At 36.3% G+C, this 16,002-nt stretch overlaps 2 protein-coding genes across 2 annotated transcripts in view; one reads left to right on the top strand and one right to left on the bottom strand.

The window, feature by feature from the left end:
* Positions 1-1,108: 1,108 nt before the first annotated feature.
* LOC116848832 (ero1-like protein) lies at positions 1,109-4,527 on the bottom strand. Its single transcript, XM_032825350.1, has 8 exons — positions 4,371-4,527; positions 3,921-4,124; positions 3,702-3,859; positions 3,427-3,612; positions 3,143-3,189; positions 2,250-2,598; positions 1,856-2,149; positions 1,109-1,769 (listed from the first exon to the last, which is right to left on the bottom strand). Exons 1-8 carry the CDS (start codon positions 4,494-4,496, stop codon positions 1,718-1,720), a joined length of 1,416 nt encoding a protein of 471 aa, XP_032681241.1. The 5' UTR covers positions 4,497-4,527; the 3' UTR covers positions 1,109-1,717.
* A 5,935-nt stretch (positions 4,528-10,462) lies between these two features.
* The window catches only part of LOC116848834 (protein dispatched-like), a 12,006-nt gene continuing 6,466 nt past the window's right edge, over positions 10,463-16,002 (top strand). The window contains exons 1-9 of the mRNA XM_032825352.1: positions 10,463-10,705; positions 10,788-10,931; positions 11,117-11,791; positions 11,860-12,253; positions 12,340-12,544; positions 12,626-13,010; positions 13,155-13,733; positions 13,889-14,189; positions 14,306-14,606. Of these exons, the coding sequence (XP_032681243.1) occupies positions 10,523-10,705; positions 10,788-10,931; positions 11,117-11,791; positions 11,860-12,253; positions 12,340-12,544; positions 12,626-13,010; positions 13,155-13,733; positions 13,889-14,189; positions 14,306-14,606 (3,167 nt within the window). The 5' untranslated portion in view covers positions 10,463-10,522. The remainder of the gene's footprint in view (positions 10,706-10,787; positions 10,932-11,116; positions 11,792-11,859; positions 12,254-12,339; positions 12,545-12,625; positions 13,011-13,154; positions 13,734-13,888; positions 14,190-14,305; positions 14,607-16,002) is intronic.

Here is a 16,002-nt window from a genome sequence, read left to right as displayed (position 1 = left end):
TACAATACATACAATCATTCCCCTCACCTCTTGGAGTTCACTCTCGCGACAATTCGCTCCGTCCATGTATTCTTACGTCCGTGGGTAAGGTAGCTATGTATATTATAATTTTGTGACCATTATTGTTGTTAAAATTTTTGTTGTAATTACAATTAGTCGGTTTATACATAGCATTGAAAAAGAAAATAGATTATTGTACATATTCCTATTTATTCGTCTGTCTTTTTTTACAACAAGGTATCAAGATACTATATCACAAATTTCGTTTAAATAATTCGGAAATATATATATATATATATATATATATATATATATATATACCATATGTGTGTGTGTACATATATTGCAAGATGTTTTATTGTTGTATTAGCTTAGAAGTGTATTTATATATTTACATTGCATCTGCTCATTCAAGTATAATATATACGGATGATTTTATCCTGATTATAAAAATATGTATTGTATAAACGGAACACTAACTTCAAAATATAATATACGTTCAAGTTATGCAAAAATATGTATCTTAGATAAAGTATTTATCACAGACAGAGTCTAAAGCAACAACACAAAATCGGAAAAAGAAATGTTAATTCGGAGGACAGTCTCTTATTCTATATGTATATTATATGTATGTATATATATGTAATTGTATTTGTGTATGAATTATATTACTTGTATAATACTCATTCACATCCTTTGACTAAGCTTCACGTCAGTAGTTTTACTTTTTATATTGTAGCTATAGCTACGATATACGATACAAGGTATCTATAGTACGCTACTGAAAAGAAATTAATCCATTAATTAAGCTCCTGGAGAGTCGCATCATCCATCTTTTTTTAATAACGTCAGAAGTGAGAAAACGCATGCTAAAAATTCCTGCAAAGTACGTCGAGATAAACAGATTTTTCTACAAAACGACATTTGCTATTAAGTACACCTCTAAAATACTCCGTATACTTTCCTTTTGTTCTAACAATCAACAGATGATTATAAAATAAATGTGACGTGCAATCGTCTTTTTTAATCTAATTTCCTCATTATCTTGTCATATTAATTTTCCGATTATCTATTGATTTTTAGAATAAAAGGAAAGTGTACGGGGTATTTTAGAGGTGTATTTAATCGACTGCAAATGTCGTTTTGTGAATATATCTGTTTATCTCGACGTATTTTGCAAGAATTTTTAGCATGCGTTTTCTCGCTTCTGACGTCATTAAAAAGAGATGGATGATGCGACTCCCTAGGAGCCTTAACATGAGTAAACGCGAATGGGATCGGTCCCAGCATTCATATATTTTAGGTATACGTATCTGTCGATGTGAATTTATATATATATATATATATATACATATATTACTAGTAATATCGGAAGAAATTGTTGTATATAATCAAGATATGGACGTCATTACAGCTGACATCGCCTTATGCAATATCAAGATTGCAGCTGAATTTATGATCCATACATAATAAAGACTGCATTCCGATATTCATTGCCAGTAGTGAAAATCTACAATATGTATGTGTGTGTGTGTGTATGTGCGCGCGCGCGCGCGTGCGTGTGTGTGTGTGTATGTAATATAAATTATATATAGATTTTTAGCACTAGTAAAGAAAATCGGGACGCTATCAAAAGTAATAAGTACATAGCGAATAACGTGATGTTTTCATGTGATGTTTCGTAGTGGAAATTTCCTAATTAGAAATTATTGGTACGTTATCTCATCATTTTGCGGAATTTGTCCAACTCGAAGATACTTTCTGATAATCTACAAGGATTAATCACATTAATCGACGAGTGAGCATTCTTTTTTGCTCTTCTCTCATTGTAATAAATATTATAAGTAAAATATACCTTCCAAAAGCATTCACCAACGCGACAATTTCGCTTCTTTCCAAAAAGAATAACTTTCGGTTCAGATTGTTGAGCGTCGGTTCCCATCTATCAAATTTTCCTGAGAATAGTATTTTTAACGCAGTACCCAGACCTTGAATTTGCAATTTACCCCATAGCTTGCATTTCTCACATCCTACACAATCCATAATACGTGAAATATTTCTAAAATGTTGTCTAAATTCTTCTTTCAACAATTGCGCTTGTGTTCCACCGGTAAACATAACTGTCTCATTAAAGTGTTCCGGAAATGACCTGAAATACAATCAAATTGTCAAGATGGTTTTAGTCGAGTTTGCAGTTATCGCCACAATGTACGAGTGTATCATGTATATAATTCGTTTAAGATATATACTTGACAATGCTGAGTATGTCATTCATAGCCAGTCTTGTATCCTCGTCATCTACCTTGTTTCCTGTATAATATTCTTCTCTCTCCAAGTAAGGTGCAGCCTTGGCCAAAGCTCTCAACTGAAGTAAATAAGCGAAATATAAATTTTTTAGCCAGTTAGGACCCTCACCGCCTGTTGTTTCATATGAAAATCTTCTTTGTAATTCCTCCAAGTTAGGACCCCATTGATTATCGGACGATATTCGCAAACCATCTTGCGGGACTAACAAGTATTTCGAGCATAAATGTATATTGATGCTAGCGTGCAAGCCAGATATAACTCGGTAAAAAACTCGTTTTTCTAAGCACATTCCTGAAAAATAATAAGGTGTTTGTGTATTATTAGTACAAAGAAGAAAATTTACCTTGGCAAAGTTCGATTCAATATGCCAATTTTTGCGTACACATGTACATCACAAAAAATCAGATTAGAAAGGAAAAAAGATACATCTAGCTATATCACACAGTTCCTGAATGCAGTCAATTTCTCTATTCTTGATTTATTATACATGCGCATGATTTATTATATATGTGTGTGCGCGCACGCATGTGTTACATATGTTGTGTATATAAAAAAAGGACAAAAAATATTTATATGAAAGGAAAGAAAAACAAAAGAGAAAAGTGCAAATATATTTAACTACCAATTAATTTCTGTGTGCGCGCGTGTGCGCAATTGTATGAATCAATATTATGTTACAAAACTCAAGCATAAATATTTGAGAAATGTCTTGAATGGTACTACGATGAAAATAAACGTACGCAGACTTTTGCACATATACTGCATTCAGAAACGTATTTAACAATTGAGAAAAGATTACATTGTTATGACACAGAACAGGAAAGACAAGACTTACCATTGATTTTAGAAGATTGTATAAAAATGTGAGGTGAATTTTCAGGTCTGTAAATAGTAGTTTACTATATGTATTCGAGAAAAACGTGTAAGAATGACGAGATTTTTGTGCATATACAACACTTGACATAGATAAATTTGATATTAAAGTATAATATATATTTTACATAATATTGCAATTACACAACAAATATAACAAAATTACACATTATACTTTCGGAATTGTCATCTGAAATATTTTTCAAATATTGTGGGATGACAGAATACAAAACTATAATGAATCACCTGAAACAATTCTCCATGTAAATACTCCGCCATATTCTATGTGCGCTGGCACCTTTATATCCTGTGTATCTTTCAGGGTTGAGTAAAAGATCCACATATTCCCCAGGACTGGATTCTTTTACACAAAAATTATCCTGGGCATCATCGTGCTGCTGCCATCTTTCAAATTCTTTGTAATTCTCCACACTGTAATTGATATTATATTCTATATTCAATATTCACCTGGTAAACTATTGTATAATATGTATTGTATAATATACTATTGTATCAATTACCTAATTGTTGTGTTCAAGTAACCAAGTTCTATATTGTGATCTCTCGCACTTTGCCCACAGTCTGTAAATTGTGCATTGGCTCTATATTTGTCTAGTGGACTTTCATTTAAATGTATATTCCTTGGAATCTCTCCCTTTAAACCTTCTGGAATATCATCCTGCAAGAAATAACAACAAATGAAACAACATTAAGAATATTGTGATGCAAAGAGTACTTACATCTTGACAAGGTAGAACATGGCAATAACGTATGGCGCATTTGCTGTCATCTGCCCAAAATGGGCAGTCTTGTTTTAAGTTTACTTTATAGAATCTAAAGTAATCTTTGACTAGAAGACTTTGAATTCTCGGATATATTCGCATATTGTTAAAGTAGTCTACAGTATCTACATTGCAGGTGCAGTCGTCTATGGAACCTTTCAACTGAAATTTCGATATTTTCAAAACACAAATACAATATTGAAGGAATATATGTGAGAAAAATGAAAATACAATGTAAAAATGCAATTTTCTCAACTTGAGGTTGAAGCATCTCTCGAATTATATGTTGACGAAGTTGGCATTTGTGGGTTTGGTTAGGTTAAGTTACATTAAGAGAGAGAAATGAGATCAAACGACACATACACAAGGCATAAAAAGAAACCGAAGGTAACTATAGACAGCCGTTACCTTGCAGAAGCATTGATCGTTTCTTTTGGAGTTGGTATTGAAATAATTGCCATCTACTTGTGAATGAAAGAGCAAGATCGCTAGAAGTAGCCGATAAAGCATCTTTCCAGTGGGTATGAGACTCATCTTAGCGCGTAGAAATCGTTCATGTACAACTACTATGTCGTAACATTAATCGAATCGTAATAAGATGATATAATATACAATTGCATGTATTATGTCGTTTTTAAAGTACATCAACCTACAAGTTTACACTGCTGCTGAAATGTAAACATCAGATTACATACTGAATTTGACGTAACGTAGGATGATATTATATATAGGCACGTCTCACTGGTTAATACTTACTCAAATATCCTACGATTTCGGCTAAAGGATAGTAACAAAAACGATATATGCGCGTATGTAATATGAAAAGCACAGTATATTTCTACTATACGAAGAGAATAAAAATATTTTTAAAGATCTAATCTCGAACTATTTGTATATAACTATTTATTTCAGCGATCCAGCTTTGACAGTCCTGACGAGTATTTTCTAACTGGTCGTGTCACATACGTGGAATATGTAAAATAGATCGTGTCGCGCTTAAGATACTATCTCTATTTTCAACATCGCATAGAAACTCGGGCTGCGTTCCGAAATTCACTGCCAATGCTGAAATTCTATAGTATATGTCAGAGAGAATCTAGATAGGGGTGCGTTCGAAAACACTGAAAGTCCACGACGGAAAGTGGCTGTGGTGGATGGGCTTGGTGGGGTTAGTGGAGTTGGTATCGAGAGGAGTTTTCGAACAGCCATGGAAGAATGCTCAATGTGACATACTACATGTGTGTTGTGCCTACATATGTTGTACAAAATGATCGAAAGCGTATTTCGACATTAGCTATAATTGCTTCTCAGCAAAATAATAATAAATTAATAAATTTAGTAATTAATTAATTAATTAATTTAGTAATTATTAATTTATAATTTAGTTATCTGGAAAGTTAATTGATTATATATTCCTCGGTCCGAGAACTCGGATCGATTTCTAGCATCGTGGGCACCAGGCCTAAGGAAATTTATAAACTTATTTATTACTCCTTACCTTTAACATCGTATATATAGACATTTCCCTTGTCATCCTTTTGTATATTTTTTTTAATATCCATGCATAAAATATGACGACCCGGGATGAAATTTTCCATTTTTTTTCACAAATTGTTACTGATTCGTGACTTTTAACGTGCCTCGTATCTCGTAAGAAAATTTCAGAACCTATAAAATACAAAAAGCTTAATAAGCTTTATTTATATTTAAAGACAATATTCTGACAATATACATCACTATAGAAATAAACCTAAACCTGGCTAACCTACACTGCTGTATTTAAATTTTTTATCTTACCGTGATGGCTAATGGTTGTACGAATGTTTCGAAGAACAAAAAACCATAAATAATTTAGTAATTTCATACTGTATTGCACTCTTTGCGCACTCTCCACCATCTCCACCGATTCACACCGCGCAAAAGAGAGTGGAGAAAAGTCACACGAGTGGTCCACGGAGTACGGTTTTCGAACGGCCATGGTCGCATGGTCAGTGTGCGTACTAGGGGTTTTCGAACGATCTGAGTGTGACAAAATACACACGGGTGATGTTTTCGAACGCACCCCAGAGGTTGCGTTTCGTTTCACGCATTAGGGCTATCGCACACAAATTGACATAACTGCATATGCATAGCATATGATCGTATGGACCAATGAACATCGAATATTAAGCATCGAACATCAATATGGCGACTTAATACTCGATGCTCATTGGTACATACGGTCTTATGCTATGCATATGCAGTTATGTCAATTTGTGTGCGATAGCCCTTATGCGCGTATTGTCTATAATGGCCGATATTCCCTGCCAGTACTGAAAATCTATAGTTCATGTTACGTATACTATAGATTTTCAATATTGGCAGTGAATATCAGGAGGTCGATTGTGTATCTTAAAACGGAGTGAAAATGACAAAAATGAGCAAATTTACTAGAATATTTGTAACTTCATTGGTCAATGCCTAGTGAATTTACTCACTTTTGTAATTTTCACTCCATTTCAAGATATACAATCGACCCCCAGAACGCAGCTAATATACGTAACACGAACTATAGATACATGTGCGCATATGCGTGAAACGGAACACGGCCAGAGTGGAGCGGATCGTGTTCTCTTCTTTGATTGGTGCTGCCATTATTTGGGTAACTCTGCAAATGTGATATATATAGGCCTGTTCTTTGTAGTTGCACTGCTAGGCTGCGTTCGGAAACATCACTCGAGTATTTTCCCTCGATTTTTATTTCATAGCGTGTTCGACTGGCCCTAAATCACTCTCGGAGCGATTAACCCAGGGTCAGTCCTTCCTTCCTTCCTTCCTTCAATATTTGGCTAGAGGCGTATCAGTGACTCATGCCCCAACGCCATTACTCGACCCAGGGTCAGTCGAACATGGGCTGCGTTTCGAAATTCACTGCCAGTACTGAAATCCTATAATATACGTAACATGAACTATAGATTTTCAGTACTGGCAGTGCTTTTCGGAACGCAGCCATGTTATATAACAGAGACTGGACATGTGAAATCATCTTCTGATTGGTTCGCCATGTTTATGCCATTTCCGCTAATTTTCAAATACAAGACATATCAATTTTAACTTTTAACACAGTTTCAAATGTTTCAAAGTTAATAAGTACTTCTCGCTCCAGAGAGGAGGGTCCCGATTGCCGACAGTAAGATTGACCACAAATTGTAATAATTGGTTCGATCTGGTAATTCACTAGATAATTCTTATCATCGATTGATTTGTGTGCAATCGTACTGTAGTTGGTATTGAAATAATTGCGTACTGTAGGCAATCGGGACTCTCCCGTTCCAGAGCCAGTCGAACATGCTATACAAGTTAAAGTGAAATAGTGTATATGACTTTCTTCCTCGCAGGATTTAGCATAAACATGGCGGACGGGTCTCATGTCCAATCTCTTTTATAGTGTCTCAGAACTAGTCGAACATGCTATCACTTTTGTATTTCGCTCACTCCAACGCAATGAGTACACTTAGGTAACGTTTCCGAACACAGCCCTAGAGAACCTCTAGTAAAGAAAATAGCCAACATGGTCACGTGGCCAGCTGATTGGCTGGCATAAATATATGCGGATTTGGACATTAGTATTACATATATTCTGACAGCTCAATATATGGCGCATAGAGCTCTCAACGGTACCGCAACACTACGATGCAGACAATGTTCGTTTGTCTTTGACTAAGTTTACACGGTAACTTAAAATCGGTTTAGTAACAACCGTATTTAGTAAACTCTCGCATCCAATTGATATATTTTTTTATATCTAGAAATATATTCCAATCGGATTCAAGAGTTCACTAACTACGATAGTTACTAAACCGGTTTTAAGCTACCGTGTAAACAAAGTCTTTTTCTGTATCAATATCAGTGTTCTGTCTGTGCAAAGCGCATGCGTAACGTTTACCCTTCCATCATGGTATAAGCCAATACGATTAGACCTGACTAGAGAACTTCTAGTACGGAGAATCGCCAACTTGGTCACGTGATCAGCTGATTGGCTGGCATAAATATATACGGATTTAGACATTGCGACGCCAATGCAGAACAATGCTTTTATATATATATATATATATATTTTATAAATATATATATATTTTATATATATGGTTTTGCATCGGCGTCGCAATGTCCAAATCTGTACATATTTATGCCAGCCAATCGCAGAGTAGCTGAGTAGCTGGTCACATGACCAAGTTAGCGATTCTCTGTACTAGAGATTCTCTAGACCTGATGTCTTACCGAAACTAACCTCATACACACAACGTTATAGACACTTTCCATATTTATTTTCCTTATTTATTATCAATTACTCAGTTTCTTTAATACATTTCCAGTAAGAAATGACTTGTCGACCAACGTCGAAAAGACGTTGCTATGTTTACATATGTTTACATTTTATCGTCACGCTTGCACATTGCGATCGTAGAACATTCTTTTCTAGTGAGCCAATTACCGTCCATCTTCTATCCTTCAGTCTTCTTTCACTCTGTCTCTCTCTCTTATAACAAAAATTCCTCTACGCGTCATATAGTAGTATTAAGCCAACGGCACACAATGGCTTGGTTTACATCGTGCACTTGATACGCATATCAGGTACTATATTCGTATCAAATTCGTATTAAATATTTAATATACACGATGTAAACATTGACGGATCAATTTAGTGCGAGCGTGTCAAGTAGGAGTATCGCACTAAACTAATATGCGTATCAAATGATACAAATGACGATGTATACGTATGAAACGAATGTTGGAGGGAACCTAACCTAATTAAAACTGGTGTTATCGGTAACCGTTGGTTTCAAATTATAGTAAAATGTCTTGTAAAAAAGGAGAGAAGAAACGAGCACATTTTTAGAATTATACATTCCTTCTGTCGGTCGAAGCTATCTTAAGCAAATTGCAATTCCAAATGCCACCACTAGGAGGTAAACGACGTGAATTAAATTCGTATTATATTTTTTCTTTAATACGTTTGATGTAAACGCATTCGTATTAAAGCATTGGTGCGCATCAAATTTAATACGCGTACTAACGTTTTGACAATGTAAACCAAGCCAATAGGTGCTTTCCAATTGCTTAACACATCTTGACACACACGTACACAAAACCAATTTATTGGTCACATATTATCTAAAATATCTTGTAAGATAATATGCAACCAATAAACTGGTTTTGTGTAACACGGTATACGCAACTGGAAAGCAGCCAATGCTTGTTTTCGTGCTGAATTGCTTGCTGGATGGAAATACTCTATTCTGATTGGTCCGTCTTCAGAAATGCACCAATCAGAACAAAGTATTTCCATCCAGCAAGCAATTCAGCATGAAAACAAACATTGTGTGCCGCTGGCTTTATAGGGTGTATATCAGTTGGACACAGTCCAATCACAAGTCGCTGTGTCCAAGGGACCCTACAAATGTCTCTAATCACACGGTGCTGTGATTGGCTGTGTCCAAATGCACTGTGTCCAAGTGCACCGCTCCCGGCTTTATATATATGGCACCCATAGGGTGTGTTCCCACTTAGCACGTTACGTGTCGCGTCATCCGTCCCGGACCAATCAAACCGTTCCATTTTATTGCCTAACTTTACGACGAATAAAATGGGACGATTTTTTTTTGGTCTGCAAAGGACGACGCGTCGCGTGACGCGCTAAGTGGGAACGCACCCATAGTATACATGAGGTTTGTTTGCGTCGCATGTCTCAACGTGCTCCCACTCGCTCCAACGCACTCTGATTGGTTCACATAGCCACGCGGACCAATCAGAGTACGTTGAAACGAGTAGAAGCACGTTGGTGCATTCAACGCGAACAAACCTTTTATATATATATATATATATATATATATATATATATATATATATATATATATATATATAACATCATCTGATTGCCGCGCCTACGCACTACTGTTAAAATACCCTTCTCGGACATCGTCTGTCCTCCCATTCTGGGGACAAACTCCTTTTTCAGGTAGCATAGGGCGACTAGCAATAAAATGGTATTACATATATGGGTAATTGCGCATATTTCAGTCTGGTCACGTGTGTAGCGCGTAAACATGTCTTATTATTTCAAATGTCTTATTTCAAATTAATACACAAGGTGTTTTTCTTTAGAGAATTCGACGTTAACACGACGCGTTAAATGCTGATTTATTATGAGAATAAGGAGAAAAGTATAAGAGAGAGTTAGGTTTGCCTAAAATGATCAAAATTTCTCGTATTTGTATAATCATTAGACATTCGCGAGCCGTTGGATCAAATTGATTTTTCGGAAGCCTCGTTTAAAATTGTCATAAAAGCGAAATGTTTCACAGAATGCGACAATAATACAAATAAGGATTATTAAAGTAAAATTCTGCAAAATATATTATATTTGCGGATAAACTTTAATAAAATGCTTTGATAGTGATTGTTCGAGAGCTTTCGAACGTTTGATAACAAGAATTAATTAATTATGATGGTTCTTTCAGAAATTCATTTGTTTTCATGCAGTTTGCTCACAGACAGAGATTCATTGATGTAAAATAAAGATGACACAAGACACACAGAGAAGAACAAGGGCACGTAACATCGTACAAACGGAAATGTGTTTTCCCCGCATGGTTGCTCATCATCCGTATATTATCTTGACTACTGTTTTCTTATTTTCCACAATGTGTGTAATTATTCCACTTGCGATCAAAAAGTTTCCTGATTTCACGGATCCCAGAATGGTACTTAGTGATGCAAGCTTTGTATAAAATATTGTATATGCATCGACCGAATTTATACCGTATGTGTGTGTGTGTACTGCAGGGTTTTGAGGCCAGAGGTACAATTTTGGCACAAAGATTCACAGCATGGCAAAATTTAATGGAATCTACAAGGGCAAGCGGAGATCTCATAGATAATCCTTTGGAGTATCATCAATATCTACTGAGCCAAAAGATATCTGTTAAGGTAAAATTTTTCTTTTTTCTTCCTGTTTTTCTACAACTCTATATCCTTGTTTCCAAGCGATATATATGTATATATTTGATATTGCATATGTATATGCATATTTATGTTCTCAATTGAGAACTGTACAAATTGCTGCGTGATAAACGACTAAGAGAAATACTCAACTTTCCAATTTGATCTTACAGTCCAAGTACAAAAATATGCCAAATCATAAGTTGCTTGTTCAGGATACTCTTGGAAAAGCACCAATAGACAAACATAAGCGAAAGAAGCATAAATTGCAAAATAGCACAATGAGTCACAAACAAATGAGCAATAAGGCTAAAAAAACATGGAACAAATTACTGGAAAACAGGCACAGTGTAAATAATATAGCGAATGACAAAAATAAGGATGGTTCCAATGAGGATAATTTTTTTTGCAATTTGCCAACTTCTTCCTATGCTCGTGTTGTAATTGGTGCAGATTCGAGAGAGATTAATCTGTGGTCGATAGAAGGTGTATTGGCACAATGTCACATTGATGGTGTACTTCGTGCGAATACTCACTTTGCGTCCATATGTCAGACGCAAGTGGAGCATAGTGCGCAAAATAAATGTTGTAGAAGCTGGTCACCGGCCAACTACATAGCACTTTTGTCCAACCGCAATTCTTGTCTAGAAGTAACGGAAACTGATCTCAGCAGGGTGAAGGCACTTTTGGAACAATGTGCTCGTTATTATCACAGTCGCCAATTGTCGGCCAATTGCGCGGATGATGCCAATTGTCCGAAACACATGCCGAGCGTATGTTATACGAAAAACGTAGTCTATCATCTGCTACATTATCTTTTGGACGCTGACTTTATTCCACCTACAAATGTAAGAACATGAACAACTATCGAACGGTATCGAATGAACATATCCTAACTTTATTTGCATCGTTACAGAATACCGACATCGACAACAAGCAAAATTCGACGCTGCAATCCGTCATGTTGTTTCTTCCAGTTGCGGCGAGTTCCGCGACTTTAGATTTCTATAAAGAGATTGATAGGAAAAAGGACAACTTGACACATGGAAGGATTCGTGTGCAAGGAATGCAGTTTGGCTTAAAGAGCACGCTGTTTGATCGACTGTTAGTGTCCGACTCGAGTTTGTTGCTCGCTGGTTTTGTGTTTGTTACACTTTCCATTTGGATATACACTGGCTCCATAATCCTAACTATCACGACAATTTTAGCGGTTGTGTTTAGTCTCGGTATCTCCTACGCAGTGTATACACTCGTCTTACGGATTCAGTTCTTTCCTTTCATGAACTTATTGGCTATCGTTGTAGCTATAGGTATATCTCTCAGATAAATCTATAGAAATATTGATTTATTGAAAGATTCTGCAAAACGACTATTGTGGCCTTTTACATCGGTGCAGGTATTGGTGCGGACGATGCGTTCATATATTGCAAGATATGGGAATCTAAGAGGCAGCGGAGACATTCCTCTGACGATGGATTGGTATGTGTGGTACAAGAAACTATGAGACATGCTTTCCCTGCGATGTTGGTCACATCTCTTACGACAGCAGTAGCCTTTTTTGCATCAAGTGTCAGTAACGTGACCGCCATCAACTGTTTCAGGTATGAGTAGAAAAGTTTGCACATGTGGATGTAACCCTGTGCACACGCGCAAATATAGTGCAATCTTAATTTTGGATGCAGTTTATTTTCAGGCATAACGGTTATTGCCAATTTTCTCCTCATGATCACCTGGTTACCTGCGTGTGTAATTGTATCGGAACGTTGCAAATTGAACCTATCTCCGCCAAATTTTATCGGCGAGAGATTTCTTCGTCTCCTGCGATCCCTCGGGAATCAAGTGACAGTGGGATTTACCGCTCTTCTCACTAGGATAGTGATTCGTTTGCGATACGTTTGGATATTAACTCTCGGGGGTGTGGCGATAATGTGTTGTCTCGTCGTCTTCCGTTATCCCGGTTTGCAACTGCCAAACTATATCGACTTTCAATTGTTCGACAATGCACATCCCTTCGAACAATACGACCAGATATATTCGAAAAAATTTTGGTTCGAGAGATACGAAATGGTGTGTGTACGCTCTCTTTCATGTTGCTCATTCTCCCCTTTATCAATTCATTCGGTTCGCCAGGCGCGCATTATCTTGGTCTTGTTATAATAGATATGTAGGAAAAGATAATAGATATGTACTGAAAATGTTATATCAATACAGGTCGGTGGTGATGCTTCGACGGAGATTCTACCATTAAGATTTGTGTGGGGTATTGAGCCTATCGATAATGGTGATTACCTCGATCCCGGTAGAAAAGGAACAACAGAATACGACGAAACTTTTGATATTACGGATCCGGCGTCACAATTATGGCTCGAACAGTTTTGTCAGGATTTACGAAGTCAGCCTTTTTATCGCATCACAATGGGACCTTTGCTGCAAAATTGTTTTATCGAGTCATTACGTCCATGGATGCAGAGACGTTGTAAAGATCCTTTCGATTCTCGCATAGACTACACACCGTGCTGCGAAAGCAGCAAGTTTCCGTACGAACCGAATGTTTTACAACAGTGTGCGGCTGAAGCAACCGCACAGTTATATCGCACACCATCCTATTTGTGGATTCGAAGTGACGTAGCTTCTGCAGGTCTGAAATTTGCAAAAGAATTGTCTTCGCAACTGCTAAACGACACAAACTTGACGAAGGCAACACCTAAAATTAAAGCGCTTATTGTTGAATACGACAGCTCGTACACATATACTTCTTCGTTTACGAGTATGAATACATTTTTTAATCAGGTAAGTGTCGCAGACCGCGCTGTCAGTAAATCAGTAGAGATGCTTATACACACACACACACACACACACACACACACACATATATATATATAATTTATTTATTTATATTTATAAAGATAGTGAATTTTATTAATTAAAGCAAACTTCAATCATAGGTTGAAAGTTGGATGCGAGAAAAATTGGAGAGTGCTCCGCCAGGAATGAAACGTGGTTTTTTCGTTAGTCAATTGGAATTTTTCGAATTGCAACGTACATTGCACGAAGGTACCATACGAGCAATAGGAGTATCGTTAATCTTGGCTCTGATAGTATTAGCAGTGGTGACTCTAAACCCTCTCGTCAGCCTGTATGCTATTGTAACTGTCGGTGCTGCGATAATAGTTACAGTTGCCATACTCATCCTGTTGGGTTGGAAACTCAACGTTTTGGAGAGTGTTGCAATCTCTACAGCAATAGGTAAATAATCGAATGATAAAAGCAATAAAAGTTGGAGCATAGGTCGCTTTCAATTTGAAACTGTTTTGCTACATGCCAAGATGTTATCTGTGATGCCTATTTTATTTCACCTGCAGGTCTTGCTGTAGACTACAGTTTGCATTATGCTGTAAGTTATAAAACCTGCATTTCTGAAAAGCGAATGGACAGAGTCAAAACAGCACTGCAGCAAATGGGTGGTCCAACCCTCATGGCGGCGATTACTAGTGGAGCTGCAGGCGCTTTCATGTTACCTTCTCGTGTAATGGCGTATATACAAATAGGCATCTTTTTGCTGCTCATTATGACAATAAGTTGGATATATGCCACATTGTTTATGTGTTCGGTATTGGCACTCATGGGACCATCTTCACATTTCGCTCAGTTTAAATATCCCCGGTTCGTTATACATTTTTTCTTGTGCAATTAAATGTGTGTACATATATACACATGCATATTTAACCATTTAAGACGCATAATTCATGGAACATTCTAGTAACTTTTTTTTTTAATGAAATATTGTCAAAAACACTTTAAATAGCACATTTATAAGGATTCAACTACCCGATCCTAAGTGGTCTATATTGATATCAGTGATACTTAAAGAGTTAACGACTAATTTACTTTGCAGGTTGAAATCATTGATTTGTTTTAAAATCAAATATGAAGACACAAGTGAAGGAGCAGAAGAGAATAACGACGATCAAGCGAGAAGAGCTTGCAAGGATCGGGGAAAAATGATCGGAGAATCGACTATTGGCACATCCAGCGCTGCATGTCCATCCTATTACAGTGAACTAGAGACACTTACTGCAAGACCCTCATCGCCATCGTTACCATCATCACCATTATCGACATTACTCGATTAGAAAAATGTAAATCGTGCGATTATCTGATCTATGCAAATTATACTTTTGCATCTTGATATCATCATGTTTTTTATACTTTTATACTATATGTGTGTAACAATTGTTCTTATTATTTCACTTGGACTCAGATTTTTTTCTATTGTCTTTTCATTCAAAGTACCGAGGTATCTATTACGAATTCCAATCTCAAATGCTTTATAGCATTTTTACTTCTTTGTCTTTCTTCATTCGAATCCGAGGAATAGAGGGAGAAACGCTGCGCAGCATTTGTAACGGTTGTTGGGCCGCACTCGTTATCTATAATATACTGAAAAAAATTTCAAGCCGATTCACTAAACCGTTAGAGTAATTATTATGTTGATTTTACACGTGTTCTGGCAAAAGCAACTTTCCTGAATGTAATGAATAAAAATGTATAGAAAAAATAGTACAAAAAATTTAAGTATTTTTATAAGCCCTAAATTATCGGAACTATTTGCAGAATTTGATTAATTTTCATAACACGGCTTCAGAGAAATAAATTTTTATTAGTGACAATTTTGCGATTGTCATAAGGAGTCAGGCCGATGTCCCATGGGGCGAAAATTCTCCGCGGAATGGAACATGCGGAACCAGCACGACCAATCACAGCCGTTCCGCTCTTTTTTGTGCCGTTTCGCTATAATTTTACTGCTGCAATTTTGCGGAAAGGATAAAGATAGTCGCAGATAACCTCAACATATCTTACATATCTCATTTGCTTCTTATACATTTATTATATATATATATATATATTTTTTTTCGACATTATTATTTCGTTTAGAAATTATGAGTGGAGGGATCGTAAGTAATAAGATGTTAATATTTTGATAATTATAGTAAACAATTATGTATAATATGTAAATATGTTTATATGTTGATATGTTTAATTAACAGCCACAGTCGAC

This window comes from Odontomachus brunneus, unplaced genomic scaffold (assembly GCF_010583005.1).
Source record: "Odontomachus brunneus isolate Ranch 3 - 2012 unplaced genomic scaffold, Obru_v1 Obru_scaffold_100, whole genome shotgun sequence".
NCBI classification, from domain to species: Eukaryota; Metazoa; Arthropoda; class Insecta; order Hymenoptera; family Formicidae; genus Odontomachus; species Odontomachus brunneus.
Note: the sequence above shows the minus strand (reverse complement) of the source record. Positions and strands in the feature narration are given on the sequence as shown.